This window comes from Lepisma saccharinum, chromosome 1 (genome assembly GCF_977018435.1).
Source record: "Lepisma saccharinum chromosome 1, izLepSacc3.1, whole genome shotgun sequence".
NCBI lineage: Eukaryota > Metazoa > Arthropoda > Insecta > Zygentoma > Lepismatidae > Lepisma > Lepisma saccharinum.
Genome location: NC_139229.1, coordinates 64,756,199 through 64,778,072, shown reverse-complemented (window position 1 = coordinate 64,778,072; position 21,874 = coordinate 64,756,199). Strand labels below are relative to the sequence as shown.

At 36.0% G+C, this 21,874-nt stretch overlaps 1 protein-coding gene across 2 annotated transcripts in view; it reads left to right on the top strand.

Annotated features, from left to right (window-relative positions):
- Positions 1-6,568: 6,568 nt before the first annotated feature.
- Positions 6,569-21,874, top strand: part of LOC145995964 (putative dimethyladenosine transferase) — a 60,359-nt gene continuing 45,053 nt past the window's right edge. For both annotated transcript variants that reach the window (XM_083132050.1, XM_083132058.1), the window contains exons 1-3: positions 6,569-6,964; positions 16,525-16,711; positions 18,001-18,304. In XM_083132050.1, coding sequence (XP_082988176.1) covers positions 6,907-6,964; positions 16,525-16,711; positions 18,001-18,304 — 549 coding nt within the window. In that variant the 5' untranslated portion in view covers positions 6,569-6,906. The remainder of the gene's footprint in view (positions 6,965-16,524; positions 16,712-18,000; positions 18,305-21,874) is intronic.

Genomic DNA, 21,874 nt, shown 5'->3' with positions numbered 1-21,874 from the left:
ACAAAGCCGTGTGTTTTAAACGTTTAAAACAAAGTGTTTTAAACACTTTTGTTTTAAACATGCCAACCCTGCTGCTAGGGCATAATTCATCTCCAAGAAATGGAGCACAGATTTTTACACTGGAAGTTGTAAGATACTTGTTTTACACAGTAGCAAGTGAATTTTCTGTCGCTTCCGCGTCTCATGTTAAGTTGTCGGGACGAGCAGAAGCCCCGCCTGCACGCATTTCTGAGTGATGACGTCAGATGACCGCCTGTCTGTGGAGAGGACGTTTTCAAATGCGTGACGTAGTAGGTGAATTTCAGCGGTGTTTGAAGGCGTGTTTCTCGAGAACCGAAACAAATATCGCCGAGATATTTTGCACATCTCATATTTGTGTCATTATCCGTAAAATGAATGGATTTAAAACGTTTTTCATGTCAAAGTGGAAATGTCCATTAGCACCGATTCTGATCGCACTGCCATCTATATTCTCATCAATCGCGGGAACCAGTTCCTTGGGTCGTTTTCCACACTACGTTATTCAAGGCGCTGTATAGGAAAGGTTCATATAGAAAGGTACCACAAACAGTCCAGCACCATATTTATTCTCCTTATTGTTCACAAAATGCAGGTAAAAAGGAAAATATAAACGATTAAGAATCAGATAATAAACGGTCCTCACAACTATTATCATAATTTACTTATTTTGAAAGACAGGATGTAAAGGGAAACGTGAATAAATAGAGTTCATAGTCATGGATAATTGACCTAACAGTGCACTTTGTCTTATTTATCGCACAATTCTCAATCAACTTTGGTCAAGAGCCCGCCCTTCGTCTCCTGAAGCAAGACACGTATTCTGAATGTTGCGGGATAATGGCGTTGGGCTGATTAAGGTGCAAGTGTGAAGTGATTGTGATTGTACTGTGTATTAAACATAAAGATCAAGTATTCAAGTGATACAGGTGACTTCTAATCCATACAAGTGTCAAATAGTATAATAATAGGCCGTAAAGGTCCTATCATTGATAATCAGAATGGAAGACTTAAATGATCTTCATGCAACCTCGTCTTTCAATTCTGAAAACACTGGTGATGACATGAATCCTAACATTTCACCCGCATTCTACATTGAAGTAGAGACTTCTCAGACAATAACCCATCAAGAAGATCAAGAAGTTATGGATAATTCTCTTAAATCTTCGAACGCAAGAATCTCGGCTCAGAACTTCTACGATTATAACAGTAATGGCCCTTTCATAGTTCTGATAGAGGGTACAGGAAGAAACGTTGGTAAACTTGCAGGCGGGAGCCTAGGTAACAAATTTCGAAAAGCAGAAATTCCAGTTAAATATATAGACCAAGGTGGTCGTAATAGGGTAAGAGTATATTTCAACACTGCTCAGGAGGCGAATAACTTTGTTAAAAACGAAGAATTTCAATCTCATCTTTCTATTAAGGCTCGCATACCTCAATCCTTAATTCAACGAGAAGGTTTAATATATGGTATAGAATTCGACGTCAGTGAGGAAGACGTAGTGGATGGCAGTCAATCATACATTCCTATCATTAGTGCAAAACGAATGAAGAAAAAGATTTGGAAAAGTGATGGATCGTTTCAGCTACGAAATACTAAACTAGTGTGTTTGACATTCCAAGGTAGACATCTCCCAGAAAAAGTAGCCATAAATAGCAGCATATATGAAGTAACACCCCGACAGAAAACAGTCATTCAATGTAGAAACTGTTTCAGATTCGCTCACACGGCCAACCAATGTCGTTCACAGTCTAAATGCGCTACCTGTGGAGCAATTAAACACGGAGATTCATGTAATCTCCCTGCCAAGTGTTCGAATTGCCAGGGGTCCCATTCAGCCCTTGATAAAAATTGCCCAATGTGGCACAAAGAGCGTCAAATCCAGGAACGTATGGCTCTAAATAATTTATCATACCGTGAAGCTAAACAAATGATAGAAGGGACTTATATTCCACAACCTAGCATAGAGGAAATTTTGAAGCCCACAATTAATTTTAAAGAGTTTCCACCTATTCAACAATATTCCAGATCACCACCCACTGACTTAAAAAATAAAAGCTCACAAGAACAATCATCTACTAACACAAAAACCATTACAACTGTGGAGCCCATTTTCAATAATATAGGAAGACAACAATTTTCTTTGGAACACGACACAGTGGACCCAAAAGTAATTCCACATCCAGACATAGTTGAGATACCTAATATTGCACACAAAAAAAACAATGAACCTACAAAGCACAAAAGAAAATATCATAACAAGGCGAGACATATGGTTCCCAATAATCCAGATCACATAACATCAAAAGCAGAAAGCTCCTCAACGGAGTCTGATATTACTCCTTCCTCATCTATAGGGAAAAATATCTTCCCTTCTGCTAATTCTACGAACAATCGACATTCTGAATGGTCGACAAAAATCATTGATCAACCTCCCCCATCTATCGGTAATATTCACGAAGTCTACACCTCACTTCTCAAAACAATACCACTCCTATGGTCAACTCTAGTTGAACTCAAAGAGTTACATCAACAAAAACAGCTTTTACAACATATCAATGAACTATCCATAAATCTATTAAATGTGTTACAAAACCTTACTTTCAAACAGAACAAGTAGGATACACATAACAGAAGATGTTTCTCATTCAATGGAATATTATTAGCTTTTCTACACGAAAATTGGACTTACTGAAATTAATAACGGAATGTCATCCTTTAATTCTTTGCTTACAGGAAACTAAGGGTAGACAGTACGAAACATACAAAATTGTTCATTATAATTGTTTAGGCCCACCCTATTCCGAAAATGAACGAGGTATTAGCATATATGTCCACGAATCAATATCATATCAGGAAATTCAGATATCCAAACACCATAAACTCTTCCGCGATTATAAAGTAGAAGCACGTGCTATCCAAATCTTCATAGAGGGGGAAAAAATAACAATAATCAATATTTATATCCCATCAAATTACAATTCTCAGAATATAAAACCGTCAGATTTAGAAGCATTGACAAAAAATACCCCTAGCCCATACATCATTGTTGGAGATTTTAATGGTCATCATAACATTTGGGGCTCACAATCATCAGACAGACTTGGGTCCAGCATTGCCGACTGGATAGAAAACAACTCATTTATTGTTCTAAATGATGGATCGCCCACCCACGTCCCACGCAACGGAAATAATCCCTCATCAATAGACCTCACTATAATATCAGAATCATTATTACCAAAATTTCAGTGGACCACAGCGGAAGAAATGTATGGTAGTGATCATTATCCCATTTATATTCATTCACATTTTATATCCTCACAACCAATTCAACATATCTTATTTCCCATAAATCGCTGGAAAATTAATAATATATCATGGGAATCATATACAATTTTAATAGATTCTTATATACTTAAAGAACAAATAAATTCCTCTCAATCGGTTTCATACTATACACTACTCCAATATATCACAGAAGTTTTAGACATTCTCAGTTCACGAAAAAGAGTAAATTTTTCACGACTAATTTTTCCAAAAATTCATTGGTGGACTTCGGAGTGCGAGACAGCAAAAGCCAACCGAAAAAGGAGTGAGAATCATTTTGCTTCATATACTACCCTTGAAAATCGAATATTATGGAAAAAATCAATAGCACAAGGAAAAAAAATATTTCTACAAGCAAAACGTGAAGCGTGGATTAAATATTGCAATTCAATAGACATGCAGGAATCATCCCGAAATGTATGGCATAAATTTAATTCCTTACGTAAACCATGTCCACCTCGTAAAAAACCTATAGATAATAGTTGGCAAGACCAATTTTTAATGCTTTTGGCTCCACCATCAGTACACCTTCCATATAAAAAAATAGAGGAAAATATTTCTAACTTTTCACTTGAATTCCCTCCCATTTCTACAGAGGAATTAAAAAACATAATTAATAATATTAAACCCACTGCACCAGGTTTAGATGGAATACCATACCAAGCCATAAAATATCTACCTAAAGCAGGTTTAGATATTCTTGTATCTTTTTACAATAACATATTCCGTACCGGTATAGTACCGAGGGAGTGGAAAGATTATATAGTTCTCCCAGTTTTAAAAGCAAATAAATCACCACATTGTGCTACATCTTACAGACCCATAATGTTAATTTCAGTTTTGGAAAAAATATTCGAACGAACGATATACCTCAGAATTACCTGGACACTAGAACGTCAACGTTTCTTTTATCCTACTCAACTTGGCTTTAGAATCAATTATGGCAGTCAAGATGCAATAGCTATCCTAAGCACTGCAATTCAAAATAGCAAAATTAGTCGTTCACACTGTTATAGTCTTTTTATAGATGTGGAAAAAGCATATGATTCTATCAATTTACATATGCTTTGTAACAAATTAGAAAATCTTTTCATTCATCCTCAATTATCGTTAATCATATGGAACCTATATTCCAATAGAAAGATATATGGATGGTTCTCAGAAACAATTAGTGACCCTCGTTTCACTAGCATAGGAATTCCTCAAGGTGCACCTTTAAGTCCTTTATTATTTAATATTTACACAAATGAAATTCACTCCTTACCTCTTTATCCGTTCCAGTTAGTACAATACGCAGATGATTTCTGTTTTTACTGTACTACAGATGATGCAACCCAAGGTATAATTAAAACACAGAGCTTAATTAACACCATTAGAGAATGGTTTCATAATGCAGGATTAACCCTTAGTGAAAATAAATCCAAAATCATTTGCTTTAATAACAAACGCACAGATAGTTATCCCAATAATATTTTACAAATTTCTGACATCCCAGTGACAGATTCTCACAAATATTTAGGTGTACATTTTGATAGACGTTTTACATGGAATACACACATTTTATATTTATTAAACAAAGGTCAAAAGTTTTTAAACATAATTCGTAGCATGACAACAACAAAATGGGGAGGCCACCCCAAAATTTTACTTCTCTTTTATAAAAATTGCTTTCGCTCATTTTTCGACTATGCAGCTTTCAGCTACGGGGGAGCAAAATCCAATCTACTCGACAAATTAGATATATTACAAAGAAAAGCATTGAGAATTTGTCTAGGTCTTATGCAATCAAGCCCCAATGTAAGTGTTTATATGGAGAGTAAAGAGACTTCTTTGAGTCACAGGCGGATTCAATTAACAATAAAATTCCTCCTTAAATCATGGGAAAATCATCCTCATCCATTTAATAAATTGTTTGAAATACAAAAACAATGGGCTGAAGCCGATGTAATAAATCCTCATACCACCTCATATTTCCTTGTATACTGTCATTACTTATTTCCAGAACTTCGATCTAATACTTTCACTCTCTTACATCCTTTGATCTATCAACTAGATATTCCATTATATACTCAATGTTCAATCCACTTCAGAGATCTAGGTTTACATGCATTGTACAGAGAAAAATGGCCAATGCATGTAATGATTTACACCGATGGTTCTAAGAATAACAATAGTGTAGGATGTGCCTATTACATCCCAGAGAAAAACATTTATCAACAATTTAGATTACCTATAGATTCATCTATTTTTACTGCGGAAAGTTACGCCCTATACAAAGCCTTACAATATGGAATAGCGGAAGACTTCAAAAAAATTCTTCTCCTTACAGATTCGCTGAGTGTTCTTCAAGCATTATCTACATCCTATCCCAAATTATGTCACCAATCATATCTTATTATTTTAATTATTCAACAAATTCAACTTGCTTTCAAAAGAAACATTGACATACAATTCAGTTATGTCAAAGCACATGATATTAATGTAGGAAATGATAGAGTGGACATATACGCTAAACAGGCCAGAGATTTACAACTCATAAGTTTCAATAGGTTAATGTATACTGATTTATTACCACGAGTAAAAATCAAACTTATGGAACAATGGAATGAATGGTGCAAAGATCAATTTAAGTTTGTTGGCAACACATATAGATGGATTGCAGAATTTAAATCTAAAGTCCCTTGGTTCAATTCATACACACTCCCACGGCAAGTCATAGTTTTTATTAATAGATTAAGAACAGGACACGTACGTACACCAGCACATTTAGCAAAAATAAAAATTAAAACTCAAGAAAATTGTAAATGTGGCAATAATAATTCTGATGCTCAACATTTAATTCTAGAATGCCCAATCTATTCAGATCAACAAATCATACTCTACAAAGGTTTTCAACGTTTAAAAATTCCATTTCCAATATCACTATCATCCATTTTAACAGATTTATCCCCTTTATTAATATGGATGCTGTATGCATATTCTCGAAAATGTAGACTTGAAATATAAAGTGATTTTTAAGAAACAGCAAAATGGACAAAAAAAAGTGAATTATTTATAATAATTGTTATATATTTGTGATTCCGATTATTTTGTGAGACTAACTGCCAACTTTAGAAGAAAACATTAAAAGAAATAAAAAAAACAAAAACAATAACGATGTCCAAAGTCGACAAGATAATGCTGACAGGGACAAAAAAAAAAGAAGAAGAAATTCGTCTCCTGATGTAAGGATTAACACGTTTTGTTGTTAGGTTAAGCTAGGCATGATAGTCTTAAGGCTCTTAGCTTAATACACTCCTATTTTTCCTGGTTTGACCAAAAGTTATGAATTATGCTAAGAGCCCTAAACGAACATACCTAACTTAACAGCGAACGAAGAGCGTGGATTGACCAAAAACGTGTTTAAAACTCGTGCAATAAGTGAGATCTGTGGTTGTTTTTGGGTAGAACGCATGTACAACGTGTTCTGCGTGAAAAACATACCTGAATTTTAGAATTTATTGTGATTGTATTCCTCCTGGTGTGTCACATACAAAAATTGTAGACATTTTAATTATAAGATGCCCAAGGTAAAAGCTGAGAAGAAAACGCGGAAACACAATGAAATTGTTAGACAAGGTAAGTAGGTGATGTGTATATATACACGCAGATACTACAAACCGAAAGTACTTACCGAACTTACTTTCCGTACACTTTTGAAAGGTCGTTGAAGTGTTTTTCCCATCTGTTAATTTATTTCGCGGGTAAATTATGTATTTTTGAAGATTAATGTATCTCCAATGCACGAAAGCTGTTGCCTCTATGTCCCTCCACTACGTGAATCAAATGTTGCGTGCGTTCGATGATGTAACCCCCGGTGAGTGTTTCCAGCCACACCGTTGTTATACAAGAACATGACAATTTTAAAGATGACAATTATAACTGTTTGCCTAACCTAACCACATTACGTTTAGTTATATCTCCAGAGGAAATTGTGACATTCACAGTGAATTTTACCCAGAAGGCCCCACGAACCATTCACAGATAGCCCCACGAACCATTCACAGATAGCCCCACGAACCATTCATAAATAGCCCCACGAACCATTCATAAATAGCCCCACGAACCATTCATAAACAGCCCCACGAACCATTCATAAACAGCCCCACGAACCATGTATGGGAAGGTTAGGTTCGGTTGGGTTAGGCAAACAGTTATAATTGTCATCGGTAAAATTTCAGTAACCGCCAAACGTCTGAAATTCCTTTATTTTCTTCTTTTTCTCACGTATTTTCTCTTTTTCTTACGTATTCTGCATTCCTAAGGATTCTTGAAGGTGCCATTTAGTTTTTTTGATACTACTTTACTATACCGGAGACACCTGTCAATGATTTATTTCGCACTTTTTTACATTGCTAATGTACTATTCTGCAATAATGAATTTCTAACGAAAATAATGCCTATTTCTTACTTTTACGAGTACTTACTGTTCTTCCTTATTTCCACACAATATGGCGATTGCTTACCCGTTCATCGCACGTTGTGCCAGTGTTTTGTCGATTTGGAGTGTGTATGCAGTGTTGCAACCTTGTTCACTGAAAAATACCTGGTAACACTTTACTATACCGGAGACGGATTTCTTCAAATTTACAGGAGAAAGTACTTACGCAAATCATTTTCTGTAGCGTTGTTGATGTTCGGGAATGTAGTTTTGATCCATTTTAATGCGAATGCATGTGGTTTTCTACGAAAATCTATTTCCGACACGCTATTGCTGCTGCCGCCATTTGCTCTCTGCATGAGAGCACAATACACTCTCGTATTGTCCGTATATGCTAAATTGAACGAAATGAGTGCTAATGGAACCTAACCTAACAGGCCTAACCTAACCTAGTAGGTAGACCTCGTCCCCGTGATGGTTCGTGGGGCTATCGTGAATTTTTGGACAACAGTAAGTACTCGTTGATGTAAGAAATATACATTATTTTCATTAGAAATTCAATATTTCACCTAAAGAAATGTTCTGCAATGCAGAATAGTACGTTAGCAATGTAAAAAATTGCGAAATAAATCATTGATAGGTGTCTCCGGTATAGTAAAGTAGTACCTAAAGAGTAATTATTAAGCCATTGATGTTAGCCCCTAAAGCCATCCATGGGTAGCCCCAAAAACCATTGACGTTAGCCTAAAAATTCACGATAGCCCCACGAACCATCACAGGGATGAGGTATGCCTACAAGGTTAGGTTAGGCCTGTTGGGTTAGGTTCCATTAGCACTCCTTTCGTTCAATTTAGCATATACGGACAACGGCATGCCATCTTATAGCGAAAAGACTGCGTGTGTTGAAACACTGACTACGGCGTTTACACATGGAACATTGTGGTCTCATGCAGAAAGCAAATGGCAGCAGCAGCAATAGCACGTCGGAAAGAGATTTTCGTAGAAAACCACATGCATTGGCATTAAAATGGATCAAAACTACATTACCGAACATCAACAACACTACAGAAAATCATTTGCGTAAGTACTTTCTCCTGTAAATTTGAAGAAATCCGCCTCCGGTATAGTAAAGTGTTACTGTTTCTTTCATGCAAATAATCTCAATTTTTCGACATATCGAGTAATTCTTGTTTGTTCGTTTTCACTTGCATGACGCGCAATATGGCGGAGAAATCTTGACTAGTGTTGTCCATGATCAGTGGTTATGCAGTGTTGCAACCTTCTTCATCGAAAAATACCCACTTTCGTGTTACTGATTTTGTATTTTTTTTTTTTTTTTTCAGGTTCGAAAACCCCACGAACCATGTACAGATATTTTGTCTGTTATATCGGAGACACATTAAAATCGGATATTTTGTGTTTCGGATGGTTCGTACTTATCAATTATGTATTACGGAACATAGTTGAAGGTGCCATTATGCTTTTACACGAAAATAACATTGATTTTTCACATTACGAGTAATTCTTTTGGTTCCTTTCTTCCGTTGCGGAACATACAATATGGCACGCACAGCTGTGGATCACCGTGCGTCGTTCTTGTGTTTTGTCGATTTGGAGCGGGTATGCAGTGTTTCAACCTTTTTAACCGAAAAATACCTACTTTCGTGTTCATTATGTCATTACAAACCATTGACGGATAGCCCCAAAAACCATTGAGAAATAGCCCCAAAAGCCATTCATGATAACCCCACGAACCATTGACGGATAGCCCCAAAAACCATTCACGATCGCCCCATGAACCATTTACGGATAGCCCCAAAAACCATTCATGATAACCCCATGGACCATTTCCGGCAAGGTTAGGTAAGCATAGTTTAAAAATAAACTCTCTTAAAAAAGGCACGTTTGGAAACACTGGCAAGACTGTGTGACTTTCGATGCCTGTGCCATCTTCAGGTACATAATGGAAACAACAGCATAATGTTGTCGCTTTGCACAAAATGCAAGTTTATTATATCAGAAGTGCTTATTTCTTGTTGTGCAGCATTCTACGGTGAGAAAATACCTCCACAAACTTTCAAAATGCTACAGAAACTCATTTCCATAAGTAGTTTCTTCTGTAGAAATGTTTCTCCGATATAACAGACATTTACCAATCCAGTAAAATGTTTAGGTTTAGTTATTAATGCCAAATTAAGATGGACATATCATATTGACCAGGTATGCAAAAAAGTAGGGAAAAACTTATATCTCCTAAAACTCCTAACTAACACAATATCATGTGTCTGAAATAAACACAAAGCTATATTATGGACTTGTATATCTATACCTAGAATATTGTATAATAGCATGGGGAATACACTGCATGCTCTACAGAAAATAGCAATACGGTATATGTTCAAAATACCAATTATAGTTCGACCACAAGGAAAAAACCTTTCGTCAAAAGCGTTCGCGCATCTTCCCTGCCGTTGTCGGTGCTCGGGGCAGTGTTGCCAGGTCAGCCTTAAAAAAATCACGAGATTGTTCCTTGAGAAACCAGAAGATCTGCTACAAAATCCAATGATCTGATAGTAGCGGATAAACGACGTTTTCTTTAGGGGGGCATAGGCGTGCGCACTTGGGGGCAAGGGAACGTCCGCAGATTTTTTCCAGCGAGGGGGAAACAATGTTGTTGTTTTTTATCAGGCGGGTAAACTAGGTATATTAACCCGTAATAGCGTTGACCTCTCAGAAAACACCACTTGAGTTTGAAATTACCACGTTCCTATTATAATAATGGATGTAAATTACTGTGACTGAAATCGACTCATAAGTCTGAAATAATTGGTACTTTTATGTCAACATTCATTTTCCAGAAGGGAAGGGAAGGGAACGGGATAAGTTGTGAATAACCTAGAGTCGCCAAGCAAAGGGTCACAATTAAAGCCCGTGCTGGAGTGGCGCGCGTTGTTTACGGTGTAAACGTCAGATATACTTTTGTAACAATGGTGCTAAACCCAGTACCCTGTGTTTGGCGAAAAGAAACCGAACATCTCCATTTCAGGAGTGGAAGTGTTTCAAACAAAAGATAGTAAACCGTCCGAGGGACCCGACCAATGTCTTTCATCTCTTCCGCATCTCCCGGTGGTAAATCTAAGAGGGTGCACGGAAAACACCCTCAAGTTTACCCCTTTTCAGCACCGACAAAGGGGTCTGCCATGCCTCTATTTTCGGACAGTAAATCGTAGAAAGTTGTGTTCACAAATGAAGCTAACGTGCCGCCCTTCGTTGTCGGAGATTTTCTACAATCTTTCAAGTCGAATGCTAACAATAACAAATTAATTTGTCTTCTGCTGGTGTTCGGTGTACAGGTATCGTCAGGGGTTGGCACGCGTCCTGCACCATAATAAGAAAATGAATTACGTATGTGAAATATATTGGTGAATTATACAGCATGTCTTCCTCAATAATTGAAGATAACAACGCTTATGCTAGGGTTCACCCATCTGCTATAAATAACCCCCTCCCCTCCCCTCACACACACACACACACACACACACACACATATATATATATATATTATATAATTTGCCCACGATACTAAGTCAGAGGTTCTACCTTCTACCTAGCCAGGCATGGACGTTTCACTGTGTTTGTGTCACTTCATCCATGTCATCACTTCTTCATTCATCCTTGTTGTCGTACTTACCCGTAGAGGCACAAAAGCGACGTAAAATAATTAAAATAGAAATAGAGTTTGGGGTGGGATAAAATACTGCCATCTTAAAATAGTAATGTAGTAAAAGTAATAAAATAATTTCCTAGCACAATTGAGTATCGATTTACATAATTTCACAGTTCAAGCAACACTTTTCACGGCTGAGTGGAGTTTCACTCCACCTCTCCCTCCATGTTCAAGTAAGATGAGCAGGAAACGTGTTTTTGAGCTGTCCGCTGGAGGTTCCATAGCAATAGTTTATTAAGGAATTCTCCCGAGAAATCAATAGGCCTGGCAACGCTGACGTTAGCCGGCTGAATGTTCCTTACCCCCTGCCCTTTCCCGCACCCGCCGGCGCGATGTGCTTCTGCGCAGGTTTTTTTGCTTGTGGTTCCACTATAGAAACTCATGTAGAGATTTATTTAGAGAAAATAAAATTATGACCATATATTCCCTATATATTTATAAAGTAATTGAATATGTACTAAAACACCGTAAATTAGATAAAAATTCAACCTTCCATCACCACAACACACGTCAAAAAGAGAACTTCCACATGCAAGCACACAGACTTGCTCTTTCAGACAAATCACGGTAACGGTATCAATTATTTTATGATTTCTCGTAGCACAAAGACTAATTATCGTAGGATTTTGGAAATCATTGTCACACGAAATTTCAACCTTGCTTATCTTGAAAAAAACAACTTGAACATTACCTTACGTACTTCTCTTGGACAAGATATTCTCCGTCGACAAGCGACAGTAAATATCGTAGAAGCGTGGGAATGAATGTAGAAGTAAATCGGAACCTTAGTAGAATGCATTTAGGGACTTTATTTTAATGCTAAGAAAACCAAACTTAACCTAACCACGAAAGCATATATTGAACAAAACCTTAAGTAATCGCTAAAACTCCGCAGTATGTGTTAACAGACGTACATCGAAATCGAACCATGTAAAAATTGCATTCTTAGCATGATGAAATTGCAATAAAACAAAAGGAACTTGGGCCCAAATGACCTCATGTTGCAGGAATAAAATAGCATAACAAACTTCCCACACACATCAAATAAATTGCAGGAACTTCCAAGAAACTGAAAGCAATTAAACAGTATTTAAGGTAACACTTTCGTATAGCGGAAACAGATTTCTTACTTTTTACATAAGAAAGTACTTACGCAGATCATTTTCTGTAGCGTTGTTGAAGTTCGGGAATGTAGTTTTGATCCATTTTAATGCGAAATCATGTGTTTATCTGCGAAAATATCTCTCCGACACATTATTGCTGCTGCCGCCATTTGCTTTCTGCACGTGAGCACAATGTTCCGTGTGTTACATAAAGTAAACCCCCCAGTAAGTGTTTCAAACCTCGCCGTGTTTTCACTATAACATACGTGTCGAGTATTTTTTATTTTTTTTTAAGTATGCTTGCCTAACCTAACCTAACATTAGGGGAAATGGTTTATGGGGCTAATGTCAATGGTTTGTGGGGCTATCGTCAATGGTTTATGGGGCTATCGTCAATGGTTTATGGGGCTAACGTCAATGGTTTATGGGGCTAACGTCAATGGTTTGCGTGGTATTAGCATAATTTCAAATCCGGGGGCATGCACACTCCAAATCGACAAAACACTGGCACAATGCGCGATGAACCAGTACGCTATTGCCATATTGTGTGTTACAGAATCGAAATAACGAAGAACAGTAAGTACTCGGCAATGTAAGAAATAGACATCATTTTTTTCATTAGAAATTCATTATTACACCTAAAGAAATGTTCCGCAATGCAGAATAGTACATTAGCAATGTAAAAAAGTGCGAAATAAATTATTTCTAGGTGTTTCACCTATACGAAAGTAGTACCATATTTAACAGTTATATAATCTCAATGAATTTAAATAGTTAAACTGGATTAGTAAATTGCAGCATCTAAATTACTTTGATATTGTATGTCTCTTACATTTGGATTTTCTCTTTTACAAGTTTAGTATGTGACACTTATAACTGTTTAACCCATACAATTTATTTGTATTTTTGTTTTTGCATTTGTTCTTTTCATTGTAATCCTACTCCATTTGTAATATTTAGTATTGTATGATGTTTTCCACACCCTTGGATATGGGTCTATGGAAATAAAGAATTTATTATTATTATTATAAAATTCCTACGATTGTCTTGTAATATCAGTAGAGGTTTATATCCAATAGGATTCGATTCAGAATATGCCATCTTAGAAAAAAAAATGGCCATATTCAATGTTACTTAGAGTTTAGAATACTACATACATGAAAACCTGGGAGGACATTCCAGTATATCAATTGCCAAAAGCAATCGTAGAGTTCGTATGCCTTTATTTTTTAAAACAATTGCTTAAATTTTAATCAACTTTCCGAACTAGCATAAAAATTCTACAAGTCATAAATAAAACTTTTGCATAGAAACATGCAGAATATCCTAACAAATCTCCTCCCTCCCCCAAACCAAGGCAGGCTTAAGTTCTGATTGTGTAATTACAATATTATATACGTTTATTTGTTCCACCTCAATCATATGCTTTCATTGGTAGGTAAATTGGATCAAGATTCAGAGAATGTCTCCCAATTTCGTTAATTTTTGATATACTAACTAAATTTGGCCTTCTAATCATGAATCTGTTGTTAAGCAGGGGTCATGTGTGGAAATAGGGAAAAAAGCCGATGTAAGTGATTTTTTTTTACAGCTGTATTGCATTGTTTTAGGAACAAATTTTAACTAAGCTTGCCTAACCTAACCTTACCTTACCAGAAATGGTTCGTGGGGCTATCTGTGAATGGTTTGTGGGGCTATCCGTGAATGGTTTGTGGGGCTATCCGTGAATGGTTTGTGGGGCTATCCGTGAATGGTTTGTGGGGCGACCTGTGCATAATGTACTGATTAGAAGGCCAAAAGTAGTTAATATACCAAAAATTAACGAAATTAAATATCCTTTCTTACCCTAACTTTACCGAAAATGGTTCGCGGGGATATCAGTTAAATGTTTTGCCGATGAGCACATATTGTAACCAAATATAAGTTTTGTAGCATTAGCTTCCTGACTGTGCAAGACACCATTTTTGTATCAGAATGCTCGAACACCGTTGCCAAACTTACCTCTAATGAAAGTCCATCCTCTCTTTTGTCATGCTTCAACGATTAATGATCTTCAAGTAACGAAGCAACAATTAATGCTCGGCAAGTAACGAAGGAACAGTTTGGCAATGCTGTAGACAATGAAACGAATGCTGAACTTCACTTGTTCATATCATCAAACATGGTTCCTATGTTTCTGTATGGAGAATGAACGCGGTAATGAAGAACGTAATTTTGCAACATATATAGACGTATGTGTACAATTTTTCACATGACTCCCAAATCTTAACTTCAGATACATTACCAGGACTGCATATTTAGTGAGTATAAGAAGTAGGAAAGAAATTAGACACATTCTCTGTATTCTTCATTCTTACCCAAGATTCATGCATTATGAAGACTTCTACATGCTTATGATGTTATTTATGTGTTTTGAATAGGTATTTTATTGAGTTGGTGTTGTAAGTTCACTTTATGCACAGTAAGGCTAATCGGGACTGGACCTACAGTTTGAAGTGGGATCCGAACCACCATGAGCCTCCACTAGGTATCGAACCCAGGACCTCTTGATTACAAGGCGACGATGCTACCACTGGGCCATTGGAGAGGCACACTAGCAATTTCAACTCATGTACAGTACATTCATGTTCAAAATTAACTAATAGCTATTTGCTCTCTATTTTTTGTGAATTTTTTTAAATCTTCCCGTTTGACTGCCTCACCCTATATTTAGTTTCAAAACCTGTTTCCATACTCATTTCTAGTGTTATAATAACTTTCTCCATCCTATTGAACAACTTGTGAAAATCATTACAAACTCAGAACTTGGATCTAATGTGCAGATTTATTCTTAACTTACAGATAATCTGACTCTTATTTACTCCTCAAAGGTTTAAGTAAAATATGTTTTAGTTTGTTGTTCAAACAACACTCATGCACATGTTTCTTTAACTGCAAAGTAGCCCTACATGGGTATGATATTCTATAAGTCAGTAATGATGACCTATATCTTCACAATTAATGATTTCTGCTAATTGAACATGCAAATTATTGTACCAAGATTATTTAATAAACTCTTTCACTAAGATCATTTATCAATCTATTTCAACCTATGAACTATTTTTTTTATTATTATTCTTTTGTAGTTTCGGTTGTTGCAAACATTTAAATGCTTTCTGATGTAGAATTTCTGGAGCATACGTGCTTCATTCATCAGATACTAGTTTTTAGTTAAAATACCATACTACAAAAATAGATGAAATCTGGAAGGAACACACGCAAAGAATAACCCCTGCAAAGCTGAGAATCAAATCTGTAATTTATGCTGGTGACATCATGAGTCCATCACTCAACACACTCAACCACCGAGCAACCATAGTACAAACTAAGTCCATTCTTGTACATTGATAAGAGGTTCATGCTGACAAAGCGTCAAAGGTAATTTTAAAGTAAAATAATGTCATTTTCTACTTCTGATGAAGTAGGTTATAATCGCAACATTATGTGCAATATTGTAACTGTTTAAAACCTTGAATTTGACAAAACTGTCGATTTCAGTAATACTGAAGAACGATAACATAATACATCTGATTTATACTCTGTTTATTATGAAGAAAACTGGTCTAAAACTCACTGACATCGAGACAAGAATCAATAAGTGTTTTGCAAATTGTGTTGACGTAGGCCTATATTTGTTTGTCATATTCCTTGAAGCCGATTGTTAGCCATTGTTCTTGGCTGTTGAAGGTTCTTGACATGATGCAACTCTAATTACCTTAGGTTTTTTTTTTTTAATTTTCATTTTGTTTGCCTTTCCTAATGTTAATATGTATGTTTTTGGTTGGATGATGGAATTCCCCCGTTGGTTTCAGACCTGCCAATAATAATAATAATAATAATAACTATTTGTATCATTTATAACTCTCATGTGTTCTTCTTTCCCTTTCAGGAATTTTGTTCAACAAAGACTTTGGACAGCACATTTTAAAGAATCCTTTGATTATTCAGGGAATGGTAGAGAAAGCTGCCATAAGGAACACAGATGTTGTGTTGGAAATTGGTCCAGGAACAGGAAATATGACAATGAAACTTCTTGAAAAAGCTAAAAGAGTGGTAGCATGTGAAATAGATCCAAGGTATTTGAAATCTTTGTTACTCAAATTTTAAATACAGTGACATTAAGGTCTTAAGATTATGTGGCTTATGTAAAAAGGAACATCTTGAATTGAAACAGTTTCGGTCAGGCTGTGCATACATGTTCCAGTGCCTTTGCACAACAAGTGAGGATGGGGAGCCATTACATTCTTTGATAGTCTTTTCGAGGTAATAAAAATGTCCTAATGACTGTGTTCCAACACTAAAGCGATTTTCAAGATACTGAATAAATTTCAAGGTTCTTTTTACATCCAGTATCCAGTTGTGAAGCAGTATTTACTTTTGCTAAAATCATTGTAAATAATATTTTCAAATTGTGTGTTAATCAACATCACATGTATTCTAACACTTCTGTTTTAATACAATACAATAAAATAACAGAGAAAGACAAAGTGTAATAAAAAAAATATATAGTTTTGACGTAATAATTTGTAATATTAACGGTTTTGCCAGCCCCTGTGGCACATCGCACTACGATGCCAGGGGTCCCAGGTTCAAATCCAGGCCTGGGCGTGGGTGTTTGTGAGTGTCCATTCATCAATATCATCACATCATCACTCATCCCCATCTTTGCAAATTAGCCAAAAGTGGCACAAAAAGTGAAGTAAAAATAAAGCAAATCAATCAATTAATATTAACTGTTTTTTTTGTTTTCATTTACATTTGTCAGAACACAGAAAGACCAAATGTATTAAGTATAATTAAAATATAGTTTTGATATAATAATTTGTAATATTAATTGTTTTTTGTTTTAATTTACATTTATAAGATTAACTGTTATTAAAAATTGTTCTGGGCCCAACTTGGAGCCTAATATTTGGGGGGAGCAGAATCAATAAAGTTTTCCATCCTATAAAAATAGCATCTAGGATTATTTACTAAATAACTGTTACATTTGCAAACTCACAAATATTACTCTTTTTTACTTTGATCCTTAGGTCCCCTGACTTGTAAATGTTAATAAGTCTGGAAATTTGGGAGAGGGGGAGTCAAGTGCCTCTGCCAAGTTATGCCTATGGCTGTGTTAAAGTAAAATCATTTAGCCTGCTGAAAGTTTCACAAGTAAAGCTGATTGCTATTACAAACGTATGCTTGTTTTGTAGCGTAAAAAGAATATTGTCAGTGATAGTAACAGTATGTGCCCACCATCAAGAACAACACGTGCATTCATTCAAAAATCTTGTCTTAACAAATAACAGTGTTGATTTGGAATGAACATTTCTGCTTTCCACATCTAAGTTACGTTAATGAAACATGGCTCATTTTACAGACTGGTTGCAGAACTTCAGAAGAGAGTCCAGGGCAACCCTTTACAGTCGAAGCTTCAAATTATGGTTGGTGACGTGCTAAAAACAGACTTGCCATTTTTTGATGTGTGTGTAGCTAACATCCCGTATCAAATATCATCCCCTCTGGTTTTCAAACTGTTGCTCCACAGACCTTTCTTTCGTTGTGCAGTGTTAATGTTTCAAAGAGAATTTGCGCAGAGGATGTTGGCTAAGCCAGGGGATAAGCTGTATTGCAGGCTTTCTATTAATACCCAGCTTCTGGCCAGAGTGGATAATCTCATGAAGGTACGCATTTTTATGGTGTATTTATTTCATAAACTTCACACTTCTAAATCATATTTACTATTAGTGATACAGCTGATTGGTTGGTATTACATTTGTATTTGTTCTGATTGGTTGGTATTACATTTTTATTTGTTGATAATGTCATAATAATGTGTCAGTAAAGTTCCAAATATTTTTGTGGTTAAATTCGTGCTTGCAAGAATAGCCTTAATGCATCTCTCTCCTTTTTTTTTAACAATTAATTCATTTAGGTTGTCAAGAATAAACATTAACACTAGTGAATTAATCAAATCTAATTCATCTCATGCACCATGTGCAGTTGTATGATAAGATACTCAGGTATGGAAAGAATATGTAAGGGGAGTACCCACATTCTGAAGCCAATGTGAAGGGGTCCATCATCGTAGGATACGTGCATCGTCCCTAATAATAATGATTTACTTCTGAATTCATAGGTTTTGATTTGATTTATATCCATTTGTTTGATCACATGTATTGCAAAGTGTATAATGATATGGAACAGGTCTGTAGTACAAATTTCATATTGATGCAGGTGCAACTTACTCACGTAGTATAAATTATCAGTACAATATAAAAATAAAAAATATTTTATAAAATACCTAAAAGTACTTACGTAGGTGAGTATAAGATTTCCGTGAAACTACGTTTCGGGATGTATCTACTCCCTTCATCAGGTAGATGGGCTATGCCAATTTAATTATACCATTGGCTGCGTCAAACAAGACACGGATCAAGAGGTATGGTAAAAATATAAACATGGAGTCATCATACAGAATAAGCTGAATAATCTTAGGAAGAACAAGGGAACAAAAAACAAACGTAATAAGGTTAGGGAACAACAGGGGGACCCAGAGGGGAGCATGTTAAATTTAACCAATTTAATTCTGCCAAAGGACCTTAACGAAATAATGGGAAAAGGGCAGAAATTCGCTATCGGGGATCAAAAAATCTCTAAAGATGATTTTATAGTAGCATCAGAAGGGATAGGAATGATGATTGATGATAGAGAAGACAAAAGTGAACTTAAGAATAAAATTCATTATATTATTGAAAATCAAATTAGAAAACAATAGAATGAGGTAAGGGGACGAGAGAAAACTGATAGGATTAGGAAGGACACCCGAAAAGAATTCAAAAAGAAATTAAGTAACGTTAAGAAATGGATAAAAGATAATGTCTTCCTGATACGATCAGACAAAGAAAATAAAATGGTAGTTATGAGGAGAGAGGAATATAGAATGAAAATGAAGGAATGCTTCCGTAGTAGCAATTTCAAAATTGTACGAGGTAACCCATCAATAAAATTAGAAGGGATATCAAAAAAGGAATCAACTAGCATAACGCTTGCAAGAACAGAGAGAAAGAAACTAATCGAATGTTGTAAAAAGGGAGAAATTCCGGTCGCCTTTGGAGTCCCCAAAACCCACAAGGAGGGTGTACCACTAAGATGGATCATCCCTATGTACTCCCACCCTGGATATAATTGAGCAAAAACTCTTGTAACCAAAATTAAAGAAGTGGGAAATAACACAAAATTCAGTATTAATAATTCTAAGGAAGTAAAAGAGAAGATCGGAAATCTAGAGTTAGATAAAGATGATAAAATAATGAGCTTTGATGTGGTAAACCTCTATCCTAGCATCCCGAGAGACAAAGCAGCCGACTGTTTATTTAGATGGCTTAGAGAAAAAGGAGTATATATAGTTGTAGCTTGGAAATATGTACGGTGGTTTGACCTATTTACTAAGTATAACTATTTCAGTTTCAACGAAGAAGTATACATACAGAAAGAGGGTTTAGCCATGGGCAACCCTATTTCAGGGATTGCATGAGGGATCTTCATGCATTTTATAGAAAAAACTGCCTTAGAACAAATGGTAGAAAATCTTAAATATTTCGGGAGATACGTCGATGACGTTCTGGTTATAGGGAAAAACCTGATCTTCTGAAGTTATTTGATGTATTGGGGGAACAAGACTCCCGAATCAAATTCACAAAAGAAGAGATGGCAAAAGATGTAATGGGCTTCTTAGATTTAAAAATCATCAGAACCGGAACAAAAATCAAAACCTGGGTGTTCCATAAAACCCTTGCCAGAGATTTATACATTCATAGCAAGTCAGAACATGCCAAAAGAACAAAACACAATGTCTTTCTTAACTTTTTCATCCGGGGAATACGATTATGCAGTCAAAGAAACGAGAGAGAGAAAAAGAAGAAGAATGGATTTATAGGATGGGAAGAAAGAATGGATACAAAGAGGAACATCTGAATAAGATACGCAGGAGAGCGCACAAGATATGTAAAAAGGATAGGGGAGGGAGGGATGAAATAAACAGAGATAAAGGAAAAACGATGCAAGAAAACAAAATTAACTCTGAGAATAAGAAATACAAATATATCGGCATTCCGTATTTCAAAGGAATTTCGGAAAAGATAGAAAGAGTCGCTAAAGAATTTGGCATTACATGCAGGATGAGGGCACCACGAATGGTAGACATTTCACACAATATAAAAAGGGATTGGAAAGAAAAGGAGAATAAAACTGAAAATAGAAAAGGGGTTTATAATATAACATGTTCATGTAATAAAGAATATATAGGTCAAACCGGCCGGAGGATGAAGATTAGGTGGGGGGAGCATGACAGACATAAAAGAAGGAACCCCAAGAACTGGACTATCAGAACATGAAATTCAGAAGCGAGAAATAATGAGAGTTGATCATAAACCATTAAGTAGAAATGCATACGAAGCAGCGTATATCTGTAAAGGGAGGGACAATAAACTAAACAGAGAGGGCGTGAACATTGATGAAAAATGGATTAAAATGTTCAAAAGGTGGGATACAACAAGAGAAAAAATCAGCTTCCAGGTCACCCCGGCTGTGATCAACGCATCTCGCCAAATAATAGATTTCAAGCTATATATGACGTAACCCCATGGAAGTAGGGGGAGGGGAGTAAGAGGGAAATACACCGCACAACTTCCGGCATTCCATGAGAGGCCTCCTTAGACAGCTATACTACGTTCACCGAGTCACTTCTGGAAAAGTGTTTTTAACGTGTTTTAGAAAGTTTGTTTTAGACTGTTTTTATGGATTTTTGCACTAGGACTCTTAACATAATGGTAGGAATAAGGCACCTACACATGTTCGGCTGCCTTATATCACATTGTAACCTTTTATCCATTTTTACCATACCTCTTGATCCATGTCTTTTTTGACGCAGCCAGTGGTATAATTAAATTGGCATAGCCCATCTACCTGATGAAGGGAGTAGTTACATCCCGAAACGTAGTTTTACAGAAATCATTTACTCACCAACGTAAGTACTTTTAGATATTTTATAAAAGATTTTTTCTTTTTATATTGTACTGATAATCTGTAGTACAAAATATCAATCTTATGTAGCTAAAGACCTATAATATTAAATTTTACGTTGCACATACATATAATACACAATACTATTCAGAGGCGAAGATATAGTACAAGCAATGCAAGCACTGCTTGCATAATTCGAATATCATTTAATGTACTTAATGTTCTAACCG